The sequence below is a fragment of the Centruroides sculpturatus genome, unplaced genomic scaffold (assembly GCF_000671375.1).
Source record: "Centruroides sculpturatus isolate CEXI.00-Female unplaced genomic scaffold, Cexi_2.0 scaffold440, whole genome shotgun sequence".
Classification (NCBI taxonomy): Eukaryota; Metazoa; Arthropoda; class Arachnida; order Scorpiones; family Buthidae; genus Centruroides; species Centruroides sculpturatus.
This window is the reverse complement of record NW_019384633.1, coordinates 568407-584037: the sequence shown is the minus strand read 5'-3', so window position 1 is coordinate 584037 and position 15631 is coordinate 568407. Positions and strand designations below refer to the sequence as shown.

At 25.6% G+C, this 15631-nt stretch overlaps 2 protein-coding genes across 2 annotated transcripts; both read left to right on the top strand.

Moving 5' to 3' along the window:
• Nucleotides 1-3357: 3357 nt before the first annotated feature.
• LOC111625813 (UPF0686 protein C11orf1 homolog) lies at nucleotides 3358-6001 on the top strand. The gene is made up of 5 exons (XM_023369046.1): nucleotides 3358-3442; nucleotides 5213-5274; nucleotides 5351-5449; nucleotides 5533-5608; nucleotides 5702-6001. Exons 1-5 carry the CDS (start codon nucleotides 3358-3360, stop codon nucleotides 5917-5919), a joined length of 540 nt encoding a protein of 179 aa, XP_023224814.1. The 3' UTR covers nucleotides 5920-6001.
• An 866-nt stretch (nucleotides 6002-6867) lies between these two features.
• LOC111625831 lies at nucleotides 6868-9045 on the top strand. Its single transcript, XM_023369067.1, has 5 exons — nucleotides 6868-7019; nucleotides 8003-8116; nucleotides 8236-8441; nucleotides 8731-8807; nucleotides 8897-9045. The coding sequence occupies exons 1-5, from the start codon at nucleotides 6929-6931 to the stop codon at nucleotides 8907-8909; spliced, it is 501 nt and encodes a 166-aa protein (XP_023224835.1). The 5' UTR covers nucleotides 6868-6928; the 3' UTR covers nucleotides 8910-9045.
• The last annotated feature ends 6586 nt before the right edge of the window (nucleotides 9046-15631 follow it).

Here is a 15631-nt window from a genome sequence, read left to right as displayed (position 1 = left end):
TCCTCTCCTCTTATCCCAGTTTTTCCAAATTTTCGTAACTCCTTCCTCTCTTCGAACGTACAACAAAATTCGACTCTCCTTAAACCTTTTTCACTTTACGAATGATAGATACCATAAATAAAAACGAAACGTACAAGAGATTTTGAAATAAATATAATAAACTGCATAAAACTTTATAAATTTTAATGAGATATACGGACGTCCACTGAAACTCAACTCCCATCCCCGTCCGATTTTTGTACGACTTGTCTTAAACCCCTCCTCACTCTCTTCCAGTATGGGCGTCATTTATGAACAGTCCCTAAGAACGGTTGTATATTATCCAATACAGACACTCCTCGATTTACAAAAAAACTCCAGGAACCAATCGTGTTCGTAAGTCGAAGAGCGTCTATTTTTTTTTTGTTTTTTGTATTCCTTAATTTGGCGAAGTGTTCAGCCGATATAAATAATAACTTAACTACTGGTCAAGGGCGTCGCCAAGGGAGGGCAGGAGGGAACAGCTGTCCCCTAGAAATTCGAAAAAAATTATTTAAATGCTAAGTTTTAATTAAAATAATCTTCTTAGGCTTCTTGTAAATTAAAAAAAGTTTTAATTAAGATGTTTCTTCTCCGGTACATAGCAAATGATTAAAATTTTTTATGAATCGTTTTTATTTTACCTACATACAATTCATATTCTCTATCAATTTATATCATCTTGACCCCCGGCCCATTGTAATTTGCAGAAATGATAAATAATAAATGAAATTTATTATTTATCATTTCTGCAAATTACAATGATGAATAAGAAATTGATAAATAATAAATAAAATAAATAATAAAATGATAAATAATAATAAATAAAATGCAGAAATGAAAATGGTGTATTTATGTGATGAACGGTCGTATCTGTATTAGGTATTTCCTGCAGGTATTCAAAGATGACGGCCCGGTTCGAGGTCTAGTAGTTATATGTCGTTGCTTTTAACGGTTGTTTGGACGATATGATGTCATGGTGGTGGTCACAGTGACGCCATATCATCATGATCAAACACAATATCAATTCACAATAAAATATCGTTATGATGAAATTTAAATAGACGTCATATCTCATATTCTAGTATATGTATAGTAATTTTAATTAATTAATTATATTTTTTCGTAAATTACTTATTGGAGAACACTGTATTTGACACGAAAAACATTTTTTTTTATTCCAGTAATAATCACATGAATTGATTATGCAGATATTCAGCTCAAATGATAATTTATCTTGTAATTACATAAATTAAAACTACACCGGATATTGATGATAAAAAATTTTAAAGCAAAAAAAAAAAAAATTTAAGTTTCAAAAAGAAATAAATTTCAGTGCAAAATCAAATTTTAAGAGTTAATATTCTGGTCACTGTGGTTAGTTGTTAGTTTAAAAAAAAAAGATAATAAAAACCAGGTTGCTGACCTTTGTTCTAATCTACATATAATTTAAAATAATTTTATTCATAAGATAAAACTTATCTCATAATTATATTAATTTTATAAAAAAAAATCTTAAAAGCTAACTTAAATATTGTTAAATAAAAAACTTTATCAACACAAAATCTGTTAGATATATTAAACACGTGTTATTTCCATATTTATTATAAAACTTGTACCGTATAATTCCAAATTTAACCATAAGTTAAAACAATTTCAATAATTTTCTTGCTGCCCAATTATTAAAATGTAAAAACACGAAAATTTTTATGCTTTAGGTCAGTGGTTCCCAATTAGTGGTACGCGTACTCCTGGGGGTACGCGCGGCAATCTAAAATCGGTCGATTTAAAATTTAAATGCACGACATGAAGCAATCAAAAGAATAATGGGTGGACCATCAAAAATTCGGCAATTTACAACACGATGTCGAATGCACAAATTCGTTTATTTATAACTAAAAATATTCTCGAAATTTCATTAAAAAAAATGCATTTGTGACAATACCTAAATGAAATTCTTACGCAAGATACAAAAATTGTACAATTATCATTATCATCTTGTCAGCGAAGCGGCAATAAAATATTTACTACCATTTTGCACAGCATACCTCTGCGAGAGCGGATTTTCGGCCGAGACAAACATGAAAACTAAACATCGTCATCGACTTCGACTCGAAGATGACTTGAGACTGAAGCTGACCAAAAAGCAACCATATTTACAAAGTCGTGCAAAGAAAATCGTGCACATTTGTCGCATCAAAATTAAATAACCTTATGTTATTTTCATTATTATTAGAATTGTATTTTAAAGGTAATAAATGTAAAAAAAACTTATACTATTTATTACTAGCTGTCTACCCACAGCTTCGGCCGCATTATATCAAATTTTCTCGTGGGAGTAAGATATTTTCTCGCAGTAAAATGTAGCGTATGTCCATCTCCAACATGTAAGCTATCTGTGCCAAATTTTATTAAAACCTGTTTAGCAGTTTAGACGTGAAAAGGTAACAGACAGACAGATTGCCTTCGAATTTATAATATTAGTATGGATTAATATGGATTTCTGCTATAAGGGGTACGTGAGTTTTAGCTCTTTATTGAAATGGTACGTAGGAAAAACTAATTGGGAACCACTGCTTTAGGTCATTTCAGAAATTTTCACAAGAGGAAAAAACAGTCAAAATTTTTATAAATTATATTTAAAAGTAGCATAATCTATTTAATTAAAAACAGGAAAAAATTAGAAACAAAAATTTTCTTATTTCATATGTTAATATTACAATCCTAGTATAAGGGTATTTACAGATAGTAACTTAGCACAACAGGATTTTAGGGGATGGATCAGTTCATAATGAAACGATTAATTGAACGAAGTGATTAGAATTAATTACTGTTTTATTTGCTACACAAAATTAACGAAACTTTGCAAGCCAATAGAGATTTTTATGTTTTATATCGTTCTACAAAAATAATTTTAAAAAATTGTACTTTATGACCACAGTTTTCTACATCGTTTATTTCCTTGCACTTTCCCTCGCGGAATCCTTGTTTACAATTTAACTAAAATAAGAATATATTTATTACATTAATTTTTAATTAATGAAACAAAATTATGCTGATTGATGACGTAATATATTTTATTTAAATAACAATTAAATTTTGTTTAACATATATAATTCAGAAATTTAGGAATCATGTTATGAAGAATTATAAATAATTTTCTCATTATTTTCAACATCACTTCAAATTTCATTCAAAATACAGTATTCGATTTTGATAATCGAATAACACTTTCAACTTTCAAATTTTCTGACAGTTTAGGAAAGCATTAGTAAATTCTTATCTTCCACACCCTTGTTTTTTTAATTTTTATTTTTTTAATTTTTTAAATCAAAAATAATGTCTTCTTTTTCTCGAAGAGACAAAAATATAGGAAGTTATTATCTTCCACCATTTTGCTCAAAAATTTCTTCAACTACTTATGGTAAGAAATGGTTCCATGATGATCAAATGGATCATCTACCTAANTATATATATATATATATATATATCATGTACCTAAAACTTTATATATATATATATATATCATGTACCTAAAACTTTATATATATAAAGAATTTACAAGATAATACATTCTGTTTAGGTGTTAGATACAAAAACCCAGTGTTCTGGGTTTTCTTCATGTATCTATTAGTACAAATCATACATATACATGTGTCTATATGTAGTACATATATGCATATGCATATGTCATACATATACATAGTTCATGTGTCTGTATGTACAATTCGTATACATTGTAAATATCAAATAGAGAAAATTTATTTATACAAGTACTATTACTTGTATATTCCAGACGTCCCCGATTATCGAAGAACTGTCCCGGTTTTGCCTGTTTTTATTTGATTTTAGAATCAATCTTTGAATAGAGCAATTTTATGAACACCACAATATAATAGCATCAATTTATAGGCCAATAAATAAATAAATTTAAAAATATTATCAAAGTTAAATCAGTTTTAGACTCTATTTTCACTTATTCTGTGTAACTCAAATTAAAGTGTCCCAGTTGGGTTGTAAATGTTATGGCCAGTCTACCTAAGATTCTTTATTATGCAGAACTATATAATAAAGAATTTTTGGTTATTCGAAGTTTAGTATAAATTAGTATGGCTCCTAAAAACATGGAGTATGTTTGATATTTTTATAACTTACAGCATTAGTAATGATACAAAGTTTAATACAGGGTGTTCCAAAAGTTTCCATACATACTCGTACAAAGGTGAAATGTAACTTTATTCACAAAAGATTAAAATGCCAGCATTAAGATTTGTGTCAGTGGATTGACGGAGTAAGGCAACAGAACACATGGGTGATCTGCCAATGGGGTAACTTCTAGTAGGACTTTCTATATGGGAACTGGATTCTGTTTAGATGTTAGATACATGAAGAAAACCCCGTGTATCTATTAGTACAAATCATATACATGTGTAGTACATATATGCATATGCATATGTCATACATATACATAGTTAATGTGTCTGTATGTACAATTCGTATACATTGTAAATAATGTTTTTGACTAATGTTTTGAATAAGGAATTCGTAATTACAAATATGTATTGCAATACATAAACGCATTATTAATTAATAATCAAAGAAATTAACTGAAAACATAAAATATTAAAGTAAAAGTTTATCCGGTTGGCTGCCAGATGTTGAATTTCGGTTACTTTTAGATATATTTATTAGTAACTATTAGGCACATTCACTATGAAACATGAGTTTTTTTTTATTCAAAATGGCGGATTATCTATGTTCTATCATATGAAACTTTCCTTGTTTATTACACTATATTCAACTCTTTGGTAGGATTTATTTTTAAAAATATTTTGCCTTATATTAAAACAATTATATTTTGTTTAATTATCTTGTGTTTCTCTTCCTTAAAAAGAGGAAGCTTTTTAAATAAACCTTTTTAAAAAATAAGGAAAATAGAAAACAGACGATCTGAATTAATCTTTCCATATTTGCCAGATTCCTCTGTTTTGTGTCTTGCTATTTTCGGCTAATTGCGTCATACTTTACTTTTATAAATTTAAATTGATTTTATTACATTAAAATTACTTTAAAATATTTTTATAAATTTTAAAAAATAATTCAGCTTTAATTTTTTATAACAACATACAACTTTGCTAATCAAACAAACAGCCAGATTCTTATTGGGCTACATTAAGGCTAATTAATTTGTTAGAGTTATTTAATTTTTTTAATCGAATATTTAAAAAATATTCCGATGATCGCTCTGTAAACAATGTATATTTTATTTAAAAATTAGAACATATAAATTTATTTTACTTTAAATGATAATAACTTGTTATTTATTACATAGGAAACTCCATACAGTAACAAAAAGGTACTTGTTGATAACTGGGAAGAAGAATTGAGCGATGTCAGAAATCGCGAATATTGGAAAAAAAGAATAAGTAATGTATGCAACTGAACGTTTTTAAAAAAATATTTATAATATTGCGGTTTATATTTTATTTAATTTATTTTTTATAATTGATACAGTACGAACATTGTTACTTAACTACTTACGGTTGTAGTTATAACCGGTATGGAATTATTATCCCTCCTAAATTTAATGGTAAATTCTATCAATAGCTCAATAGATTAGTTTAATAAATTAGAAAATTTTGCTATTTTTATATAATAAAATTATTATTATTTTAATTTTTAGATAAAGAACCCCGCTGCTTACCGTGTCACCAACCTGAGCTGGATCCTGATTACATGAAATCCCCCAAATTTTATCAAAGTATAACTCAAACATCGTATAGCGATCCTCATCCGAAAAAAATCCAAAAGAATCTTATTCCAGAAATCCAAAAAACTAAAGAAGCAGCAACTCAGACTTATCCTCAAGAAGAAAGCATTCAAGAATTTCATAATTTTTAATTATTATTTTAATATTAAAAGATCGCGCAATCATTTTGTTACGTTATTAAATAATGCCAGATGTTTTGAGTTACCATAAAAACCATTATTTAAAATTTACATTTTGCCTGAGGGAAAATCATATCCATGTCTAGACTTTTTAATTCTGAGTCCTACTTTTACAGATTTGTTGATAACTAGATTGTTATATTAATTTTTAAATGAAAAAAATTAATTTTTTTTGCTCTGTTTAACTTGTTTTTAATTAATATATTTCACAGAAAAAAAAACACTTAAACGTTTAAATAAAATGATATATCAATTAAACGATACTTCCTGATTAATTATTTATTTTAAATTCTAAAAATTAAATATATATATAACAACTAAAAAATTTAGATTTCAATATATATTAAGTAATAATTATTTTAAATGTAAGTTTTTCTCAGAATATGATTATGTAAGTCTTAAAATTTCTTCCTGGATTTTTTTAATATATATATTTATTATTTTTGTTTTATTAAATTTAACACAACATGAACATTGAATACTACTTAAAGTCTATTTTTAATCACATGTTTAAAAATAATAATCAAGTTATTCATTTTAATAACAACGTAGGTTCATTTTTAAATAAATTATTTATTTAAAAATTATGTATATTCACTATATTATTTTAATAATTTAATGCTTTAAATCTAAATTACCTCATTTAAGTTCACTTAACTTGAAGGTTAAGGATCTTAATAAGATGAAATAAAAATTTTAAGTAATATTTGTTATTTTTTTTACAAATATTTAATGAAAATAATTTTGAAATTTCTTTAAAAATTTCATAAAAGCGTATGAAATTGTGACAAATTTCTGAAGTGTTCACATGACGTGAAGATATCAACCAATCAATGCGCGTTTTTCAAAACCAACAACCTGTTATTGGGTTCTTATAGTGGCAGGTAGAAGCAGGTCGCAAATAAATAGATTGTACAATAATCTGACATCCTTAAGATTTCTTTAGAATTTTCGGTACAGGATGGGAAAGCACATAAACTATCTGTTTGGTTTATTTACTTTTATCTTCATCTTTACATGGATTAATGCCGAATCGCCCACTGCTATACCATGTAAGTTTAATTTTCTGTGTAAGATATAAGGAATTGTAATTAAGAAAACATTTTCTATTATGTATTCTAATGGTATAATGTACTTTACGTTGTAAATTATACGGAGAAATCAGTTTTATTTCTAAATTTAACCGACCCAGAAACCTAGAAACATCGGTCATTTCCCTCGGGGAATTGTCAAGTACACTTAGTAAAGGAAAAGTTTTAATGATGTTTTTAATTTATAAATAAGTTTATATCCTAATATAGATTGCAAAATACAGACATTTTACATAATTTTGAAGCTCTTCAATTATACTATTAGAGTATAAAGTAAATATATAGGCTATATAACTTTGCGTAATCGTTTAGAATAAGTCACCATACAGGAATTTTTTTGTTATTATTCTATATTATCTTTAAACTAGATTTATAATTTTTTGACAATGATTATAGGCTACATTTTTAAGGAAAATCACGTAATCATCAACGTGTTTTGCAATCAAATGCAGCCTACAAACTCTGGGTGAAATGCCTTTAAAAAGTGTCACTGTGGCAAAGTAACTAAAAGTAGGTCTTTGACACGTTATTAGATAAAAAGATGTATCATGCTGAGAATTGTTGAATTGTTAATTGAAAGTACTTCAAAAAATGATCTACTTTGTAATTTAATTACAATTAACGAGGAAATCTTTTATTCTCACTGTCATTTTCCTTTAAGGATTATTAACCTCACTGAAAAGTGAAAGAACAATATAATATCAATATAATATCAATTTTTCCTTTTTATTTTTTAAATAAATCAAACAAATCTAAGGAAACTTTTCTTTAAAAAGGAAACATTTTTATGAGAAATTATTTGAAAAATCAGATACCTTATAACCCAATTTTCCTTAAGAGAAACTGTTTTTTCATTTTTTCTTTCTTTCTAAAAAAAAAATCTGATTTTGAGGTTAATGACAAAACTTCTTATTGATGGTATCTAATGTGTTTTATTGTTATAGGTCGTGGTACGTCACAAAGTGCACGGAATGTCACTATTGATGTTTCTGGATGTACAAATACAACTAGATGCCCTTTAATCAGAGGATCTTCTCATATAGTGACTGTTAGCTTCAGTAAGTTAAAAATAACAACGTAAATAAGTTTATTAGTCTTGCTTATTTATGTAACTATTAATTTATTTTTATTAAAATTACAACTTATTTATTTATATTTACAAATTTCGTTTTCTCAGTTCCTACAAAGAATTCTTCATCGAATGTTAACAGGAGGATTTATGGCGTTTTTCATGGTTTACCAATTCCTTATGGAAGAAGTGAAAAAATATGTGAGAATGCTAGAGATGAATTTAACTTAACATGTAAAGAAACCAAAGGATTAATTGCAGATCGAAAATATACTTACAATTCAATGTTTCCAGTCCAGCCGTTTTTTCCTTCGGTATGTTTTATGTAATTTCAAATGCTTTTGTCTATTTAAAAAATAAACAATTAAACAATTCAGCCGATAAAATAACCAGTTTATAATAAAATTTTGCTAGTTAAATGATCGAAATAAGTGTAAACTTACTTTATTTTTAACTGTTCAGTAGTTTATAACAAGTTTTAAATTACGATATATCAGTAATGTTTAATAATGTTGACACTGTAATTTAAACACAAATAATTACACTTAATTTATATTTAAGTTCAGTAAACATTTTAATTTATTTGATTGTTTTAAAATATAGTTGGCGCTTAACGTCAGATATCAATTTACCGATGGAAAAAATGCAATAGTGTGTGTGGAGTTACCAGTGAAGATAGTGTAAGTATTATTTATTATTATAATTATTTTATTCTTGCAATAAATTTTCGCAGAAATAATTTTTTTTTTAAATTTATTTTTATTTATAGATCTCGTCATTGATACTGTAATATATCATTTTTATGAATGGTTTCTCTTTTTTTTAATGGAGTTCCTTTCAGAAACAGCTAGTCTTTACTTTAACATCAACCAAATAATTCGTCCATAAAAAAAATTGTAAACCATCATTTATTTTTCTTTCCCGTTTTTTTCATTTGTACGAAAGTATTTCATTAATTACAAAACTAATTTTTTAACTTTTGTAATAAAAAAAATCATGTAATATTCACTTTTTAGCTAGACTTTTATATACGATTTGTAATTTTTATGTTTTAATAAATGTCAGTTAATAAATTTTTCTGAATAGTAAATTCTTTGACTATTTAAATTATATATATTTTTTTTGTTATTAAATTGAATAAAACCTCTTAATTTTTTATTATTTCTCGCATATTTAAGGATATAAAAACATATCTAAATAAGAAAATATGAGAGCTAAAACAAAATTCATTCCTTCATTAATGTCAAGATTATAAAGTTTCAAATAACAGAACAGAAATGTATTTTTTTATTTTTATTTTTTAATTTTGAATCGTCTGATACCGAGCAAGACATCATTTGAGAGGCCTGAAGAAAGGGACTTCAAAATTATGACCTAAGATTTATCAAAGTATGCCTGAGGAATCTCGCATAGTTGCTAAATTTATATAGTTAAAATCTGGACTAAAATCTTAGATTACATCCTTAAAAATTGCATGTGAATTATTGATTATATTAAATTATTAAATAACATAAGTAGATACATCTAAACATATATATTATAACAAATATCTGGGTTAATGTTACTCTAATTTTCTATTAATGATCTATTAAATTATGGTAAGAATTTCGAAACGAAAGTAACAAGCCATTAAATATCTTCTTACTTATTTTCCTATAATCATTCTAATAGTACCTGATATATCATTAATTTAGTAAATAAAAATCATTATTTTAAAGATATTTTAAAAATAGAAACATAACTGTCATGATTTTCTGTTTCCACTTATTTATTTATATAACTTATTAATATAACTTACTGTTAGTACTTCCGCTTGAGCTAAATATTAGTAATTTGCAAAGAAATATCTCTTAATACTAAATTAACAGAATAAACCTAAAATTTCAATATGCTATATATTATATTTTAAAAATATTATTTATTGTTTCAGTTGATACATTAAGAATTATAAAATTAATAAAATCGAAAGATAAATATATTTGATACTTTGCCCAATTCATATGGGCTTATGCCATTCTTTCTGATTATTTATAATTTTTTAATGTAAAATTTTTATTAAATATTAAAAAATAATATCAGCAGATATAGTAACCAGACCCAGAGCCGAACATACAATTCTCGGTTTCAAAACGCTAATCTCTTGAGGACCCTCTTTAAAAATAGTCAGAAAAAAAACCTTATATAAATAATTAAATTAAAGAAAAACAAATTTTTTTTACTGTTAAATGTTGTAATAATGCAAAATATAAGAAATAATACTGAACTAAACTATAACTTCTGTGTAGCAGCAACCCATGAGTGACCGGCCATAAGGCTTTGACCCTTAGTATAAGCGCTCTAATCGATAAAGCACAACACATTTAATATTTTTCATTAGAAATAATAATATAATTTTCTTATTGGTCGTTCACAGAAATATAGAAACTTGCATAGAATAGGACAAAAGAAAATATTTGGCTTAACCCTGTATTCTAATTTTGTTTATTCACTGCAACGCAGTTTAATATTTTTTTGCTTCAAATAAGTAAGTCGACTATTATTTGTGTTCTTGCACTGGAATCCAAACTGTCTGCATAATTCTAAAATTTATTATTGTAATTTTATGTAGAAAAATCCGTGTTTATTTTTTTCTTTTGTAAAAATTAACTTTACAGGAGGTTCTTATAGGCCTATATACAGATTCCCAGAACTGTGCCTCATGTGCTTGTAACTAGGTCCCGCCCAGATCCAGTAAGAGGAACTGCAAGCAAGACCATTTCATTAAGCTCAAAGCATAAATCGGCTCCAAAATCTAGTCTTTTAAGTACAAAAAATAAAAAATAATAACAATCTGAAAATAATATAACATAGGCTAATAGGTACGTACATAACTGAAATGAATTCTCGCATTAAAAGATACATTTAATTACAATAACATAATTATTCCTAATTATTATTCAAATATAAAAGAACTAATTTAATTAATTAAAAATTTGTAGGACTACATATTAGAAAATAAATTTAAGAGTTTAATTCTTTAAATATATAAATATTATTTTTTCAATTAAAAAAATGGGTTATTTTCTTTAAAAATTTAAATAAAATTTGTATATTAAGTTTAATTGACTTGTTTCAAAACTTCATTCTTAATAAAGTAGTCTCATTTTTTATTGGGTTGAAATAATTTCAGATTTTGATTATGCATATATTCTTACGAGCATTATCTTAAGAGTTCCTTCCGTTATTTTCACTGTTCATATATTGGTTATGGCCTTATAGGACTATTATGAAGATAATAATATAGTCTTATTCTAAGTTATTCGTCTTATTCAGTTTTGAAAAATGTTAAGAGTATATTATAATCAACGATCCATTCTTAACATCTTCGAAAACATCCGAAAAACGAAGCTCTCATAGTTGTCATGCACATTAATAGTAAACAGGAACGTAATAAAATGAAGGGGTTAATTTTTCAAATCAGACGAACTCAAGGCAACAAATTGGAAAAGCATTTTTAACATTTCAACAAAATGAGAACATTGTCGTAAATAGCGCTTATTTTTATACTATAAATAACCTAATACAGTTATTTTTGTTGTATAGAAAATCGAAATACGTAACGAAATAAAAGTTGAAAAATAATTCAACAAAAAAAATTAACTACTTATGAATTCTGTTAAAAAAATATATATGCTACATTTTTAATTTTCCAATAAGTGTTTTGAATTTTATTTCATTAGTCATTTATGAAGGCAAAGAGTTTGTTTCGATACTTCAAAAACTTGGAAACAAGAATGAAATACATAACGTTTCAAGAATTATTAAAATTAGAGAATTAAAACGCATACAAAATATAATTTATAAAAGTAAATCGTTAAAATAATTTTTACAGATTTTTATAATTGACTACTTAAAACTAAATTAGATTTTTCTAATGAAAACGAGAATTAATAAAACGAATGCCTTTCAATTTTATCATTTTAACATTAAAACTAAAATTTTACAAAGAATAATATCTAAAATATTTTCATTCAATTATTCTCTTCATTTAATATTTTAAATTATTTCATTCTCAACGAAAATTTCTTCCATTATAACATATAGTGCTATTAATATTTTATATCAAATAGCTAGATACAGTATTATAATAATTAATTGTCATATATAAATTGAATTTTATTCATCTTTACTAAGATATAATTTAAATAAAATTTAAGTTTGTTTGTTTAGAAATGTCATGATCATTGTACAAATTACAGGCTACTTATTATGACCACGTGCATATTTTCCCATTCAAGATCAATTTAAGCAAGTTTAATATAAATTTTATGAAATATTCTAATAAATTTACAAATTTGTTTTTCCTTTTCATATTATTTTTATCTTTTCAAATAATTTATAATTTCCTTATGAGAAATGTATCAGTTTTTCCAAAGTTATTGAACTTAAAGACAGCAGTATCTTAGTAGTAGTGGGAGTTGATAAATTCTAAATATAGCAGTTTGTATGATGAAGCTTAAATACCATTGAACCAACTGTACAGGAACTATCCATGTGCAGTTAGTTCAGTTAGTTCTGTAAGTTCAATTTCACTATATTTTAAAGAAAGTATTTTATTTAAATATTCTATCAAACAGAAATCTAAAAGCAATTGGCTAAAATTAAATTATTATTATTTTTTCTATAATTCTAATTTCGAAGTTAATAATATAAAACAATTATTTAAAATGAATTAATAATTTCTCATCAAATTTANGAATTTTATTTTATATTTTATATAATATATAAAATATATTTATAAATATTAATTTAATGAAAATAAACTACGTACTGTACTATACTGATATTCAAAAGTATCATTAATAAATTATGTATCTGTCAATAAAAGTATGTAAATAATAGCCATCAGTTCCAGATCAAATTAAATAATTTGAAATTGTTCCACTTTTAAACCTCACAGTCATTGTTTTAAATCATTTAAAATTATTTTAAACTGTTTAAAATCAACCATAAAATATTTAGCAATTTATTAACATATAATCATTTTTAAAACATTAAAACTAATTACTTATAATAATTACTTTTAATGTACTGTAATTATTATAAGTAATTAGTTTTAATGTACAGTAATGTAAGAAATTTAACAATGGTTTAAAAAGTAAATGATCATTAATTTTATTACAGTAAGGTGTAACAGACTTTTTAAACAGAACCAAAATATTTGATTATTCTGTACTTACTTTGGAATTAATATATTAGAATGTCTAAATTACAACTTATTTGGTGTATTTATTATATAAATTATATATTTAAATATTAATTACATATATTTTTTTAATTCATAAAATGTATGATTTTATTTACTGTATATGAAATTGTGAATTGTGTTGAGTTGCTTCTTTACCTAATTGCAATACTCTCATAACAGAATTCAAATTCTAAATTTCTTTGATACGTTCCTTCTATTCTTTATTTTCTAACTGCTGTTCTATTCTTATAATTAACTTTCAATAATTAATTTTTAAAAATTTAAACATTATTATTTATATACTGAATTATATACAGAGAACAATTATGTATCTAGACAAATAGAAATTTGTGCGTACTATTAATTAATACAAAATGAATTGCAAGTAATCCAACATCGACAAATTCTCATGCAAATAATCCGAAAAAATGGACAATGAGTCAGATTTTTTTTGTTTCTACTCTATTAATAAGTACAAACAATGAATATTCTATACTATTATAAATATGTCCTAATTTTGACAGGACAATCGAGATTTTTTTGTGTCCATATCCTGCTTTTCAACTAATTGACTAAGTGACTAAACGTCCTGATTTTATAAATGCAAATTATATAACTAAAAATTAAATAATGTATTAATTAATTAATTAAGAAAGAAGAATTATCAAGTTCTTAAATTCTAAAATTTATTGATAATATCTGTCATTTCTCCTATGGTTCATTGATATTTCATTCGATGAATAATACTGTACTTATGCGTTCACTTCAGGAAAACAATATCAAATTAGTTGAAAGCGGATTACACTAAGGAAAAATTGGCAGGAAACTTCTAAATAGGAAAATGTTAACTAATTTAATAATAGAATCATAATTTTTGCATATACGTGCACTTATGAATCTGTTTGAAAGAAATCTCATTACAATGACTTCTAGCACCGGGACACACGTCTTGCCATATAGTGCCTTAGATTGTATGACATATCGCATAAATATATGCCGATCTATTTAATAGATAATTCGTTTACAAAATTTAATTGTTAGATGAAATCCACATAGCGATATCATTATTTTCGTAAAGTCTAATTAAAGAAATTACTGTATAGATCTATACAAAATTCTTCAAATTTATTGACATAATTTCTCTTAATGATCTTAGACCGCTAAGTGAAATTTGGAATACAGATTAACATAATGTGTTACATTAGAATTCTTCAATATGAATCTTTGTTAAATGAAGCTGTGTTTATTATCGTACGTACAACGTATACATATACTGTATACATAAGAAGAAATCTATTGCAAAGCGGGCAAAGATGCCACGTTTTGAAAATACTAATTTCTTCAATGACTACCTATCGATTTGAATGGATATAGATATTTATTTATACTGTGAACATATATTAATGTGAATATATTATTAATTTGTTTACGGATATTATTCCAATTTTCATGCAATTATTAAATAAAAACATATTTATGAAGAATTAGCAATTTATTACGCATAATAAATACCGGTATGTTTGTACTAATTATAATCCTATATTAATAAATACGTAAATTAAATAACTTGTTTTTATCGTCAAAATTCTCATAAAAAAAAAAATTCATTTTAATTTTTCCACTTTACGCCTGAAAATAGATAAAGCGCTGATCACGCGACTTTCAATTTTTCGCGACACAGTCTAATATCGATACATTGGATGTTGTGAGAGAATCACTCAGCACCGAGGCCTGAAAGGTCCGTTGTGTCTGGTCAACCGAAAGTTGAGGGATGAAATTGACCTATCCACACTTCACCCATTTGATAATCCACGGTGGTAGTCGCAGCTTCTATTAACTAGATGTAGCAGCCACCACACAATGCAAAATCTTAAGGGGGCTTCTCAGTTGAAGTCTCAGAGACCAGCAGCACTGGTGGAAAACTCAGACGATCGTATTCCTGACTTGATTTCTATCCCTCAAGAGCAGCAAGCCGAAGCTAAGCTGCAACAGCCATCAGCTTAATATACAATACATAAAATTATAAAGTGATAAATAACTTATTGATTTTAAAAATAGTTAACTACATCATTATACTGTAAGCAAACTCACTCTGAATTTAATGTTTTGTTTTCTTTTTTTTTCGTTATTTTCCAGAACTTAATTGCTATAAATACATCCACTGTCCATCCATGCAAGTTTATTTTCCTTGCTTCTGAATTTTTTATAGAAAGTAATGCTAAACCGTTCAGTTTCTCTTCGCCATTGGACACAAAAATATCCTGAAAATTGAATATA

Coding starts and splice junctions, on each gene's coding strand:
- LOC111625813 (XM_023369046.1), top strand. CDS start 3,358: ATGTCTTCTTTTTCTCGAAGAGACAAAAATATAGGAAGTTATTATCTT. Junction 5,275..5,350: donor ATGATCGCTCTGTAAACAAT/GTATATTTTATT, acceptor TTTATTACATAG/GAAACTCCATACAGTAACAA. Junction 5,609..5,701: donor TATCCCTCCTAAATTTAATG/GTAAATTCTATC, acceptor TTTAATTTTTAG/ATAAAGAACCCCGCTGCTTA.
- LOC111625831 (XM_023369067.1), top strand. CDS start 6,929: ATGGGAAAGCACATAAACTATCTGTTTGGTTTATTTACTTTTATCTTC. Junction 8,117..8,235: donor TATAGTGACTGTTAGCTTCA/GTAAGTTAAAAA, acceptor TCGTTTTCTCAG/TTCCTACAAAGAATTCTTCA. Junction 8,442..8,730: donor TCCAGCCGTTTTTTCCTTCG/GTATGTTTTATG, acceptor TTTAAAATATAG/TTGGCGCTTAACGTCAGATA.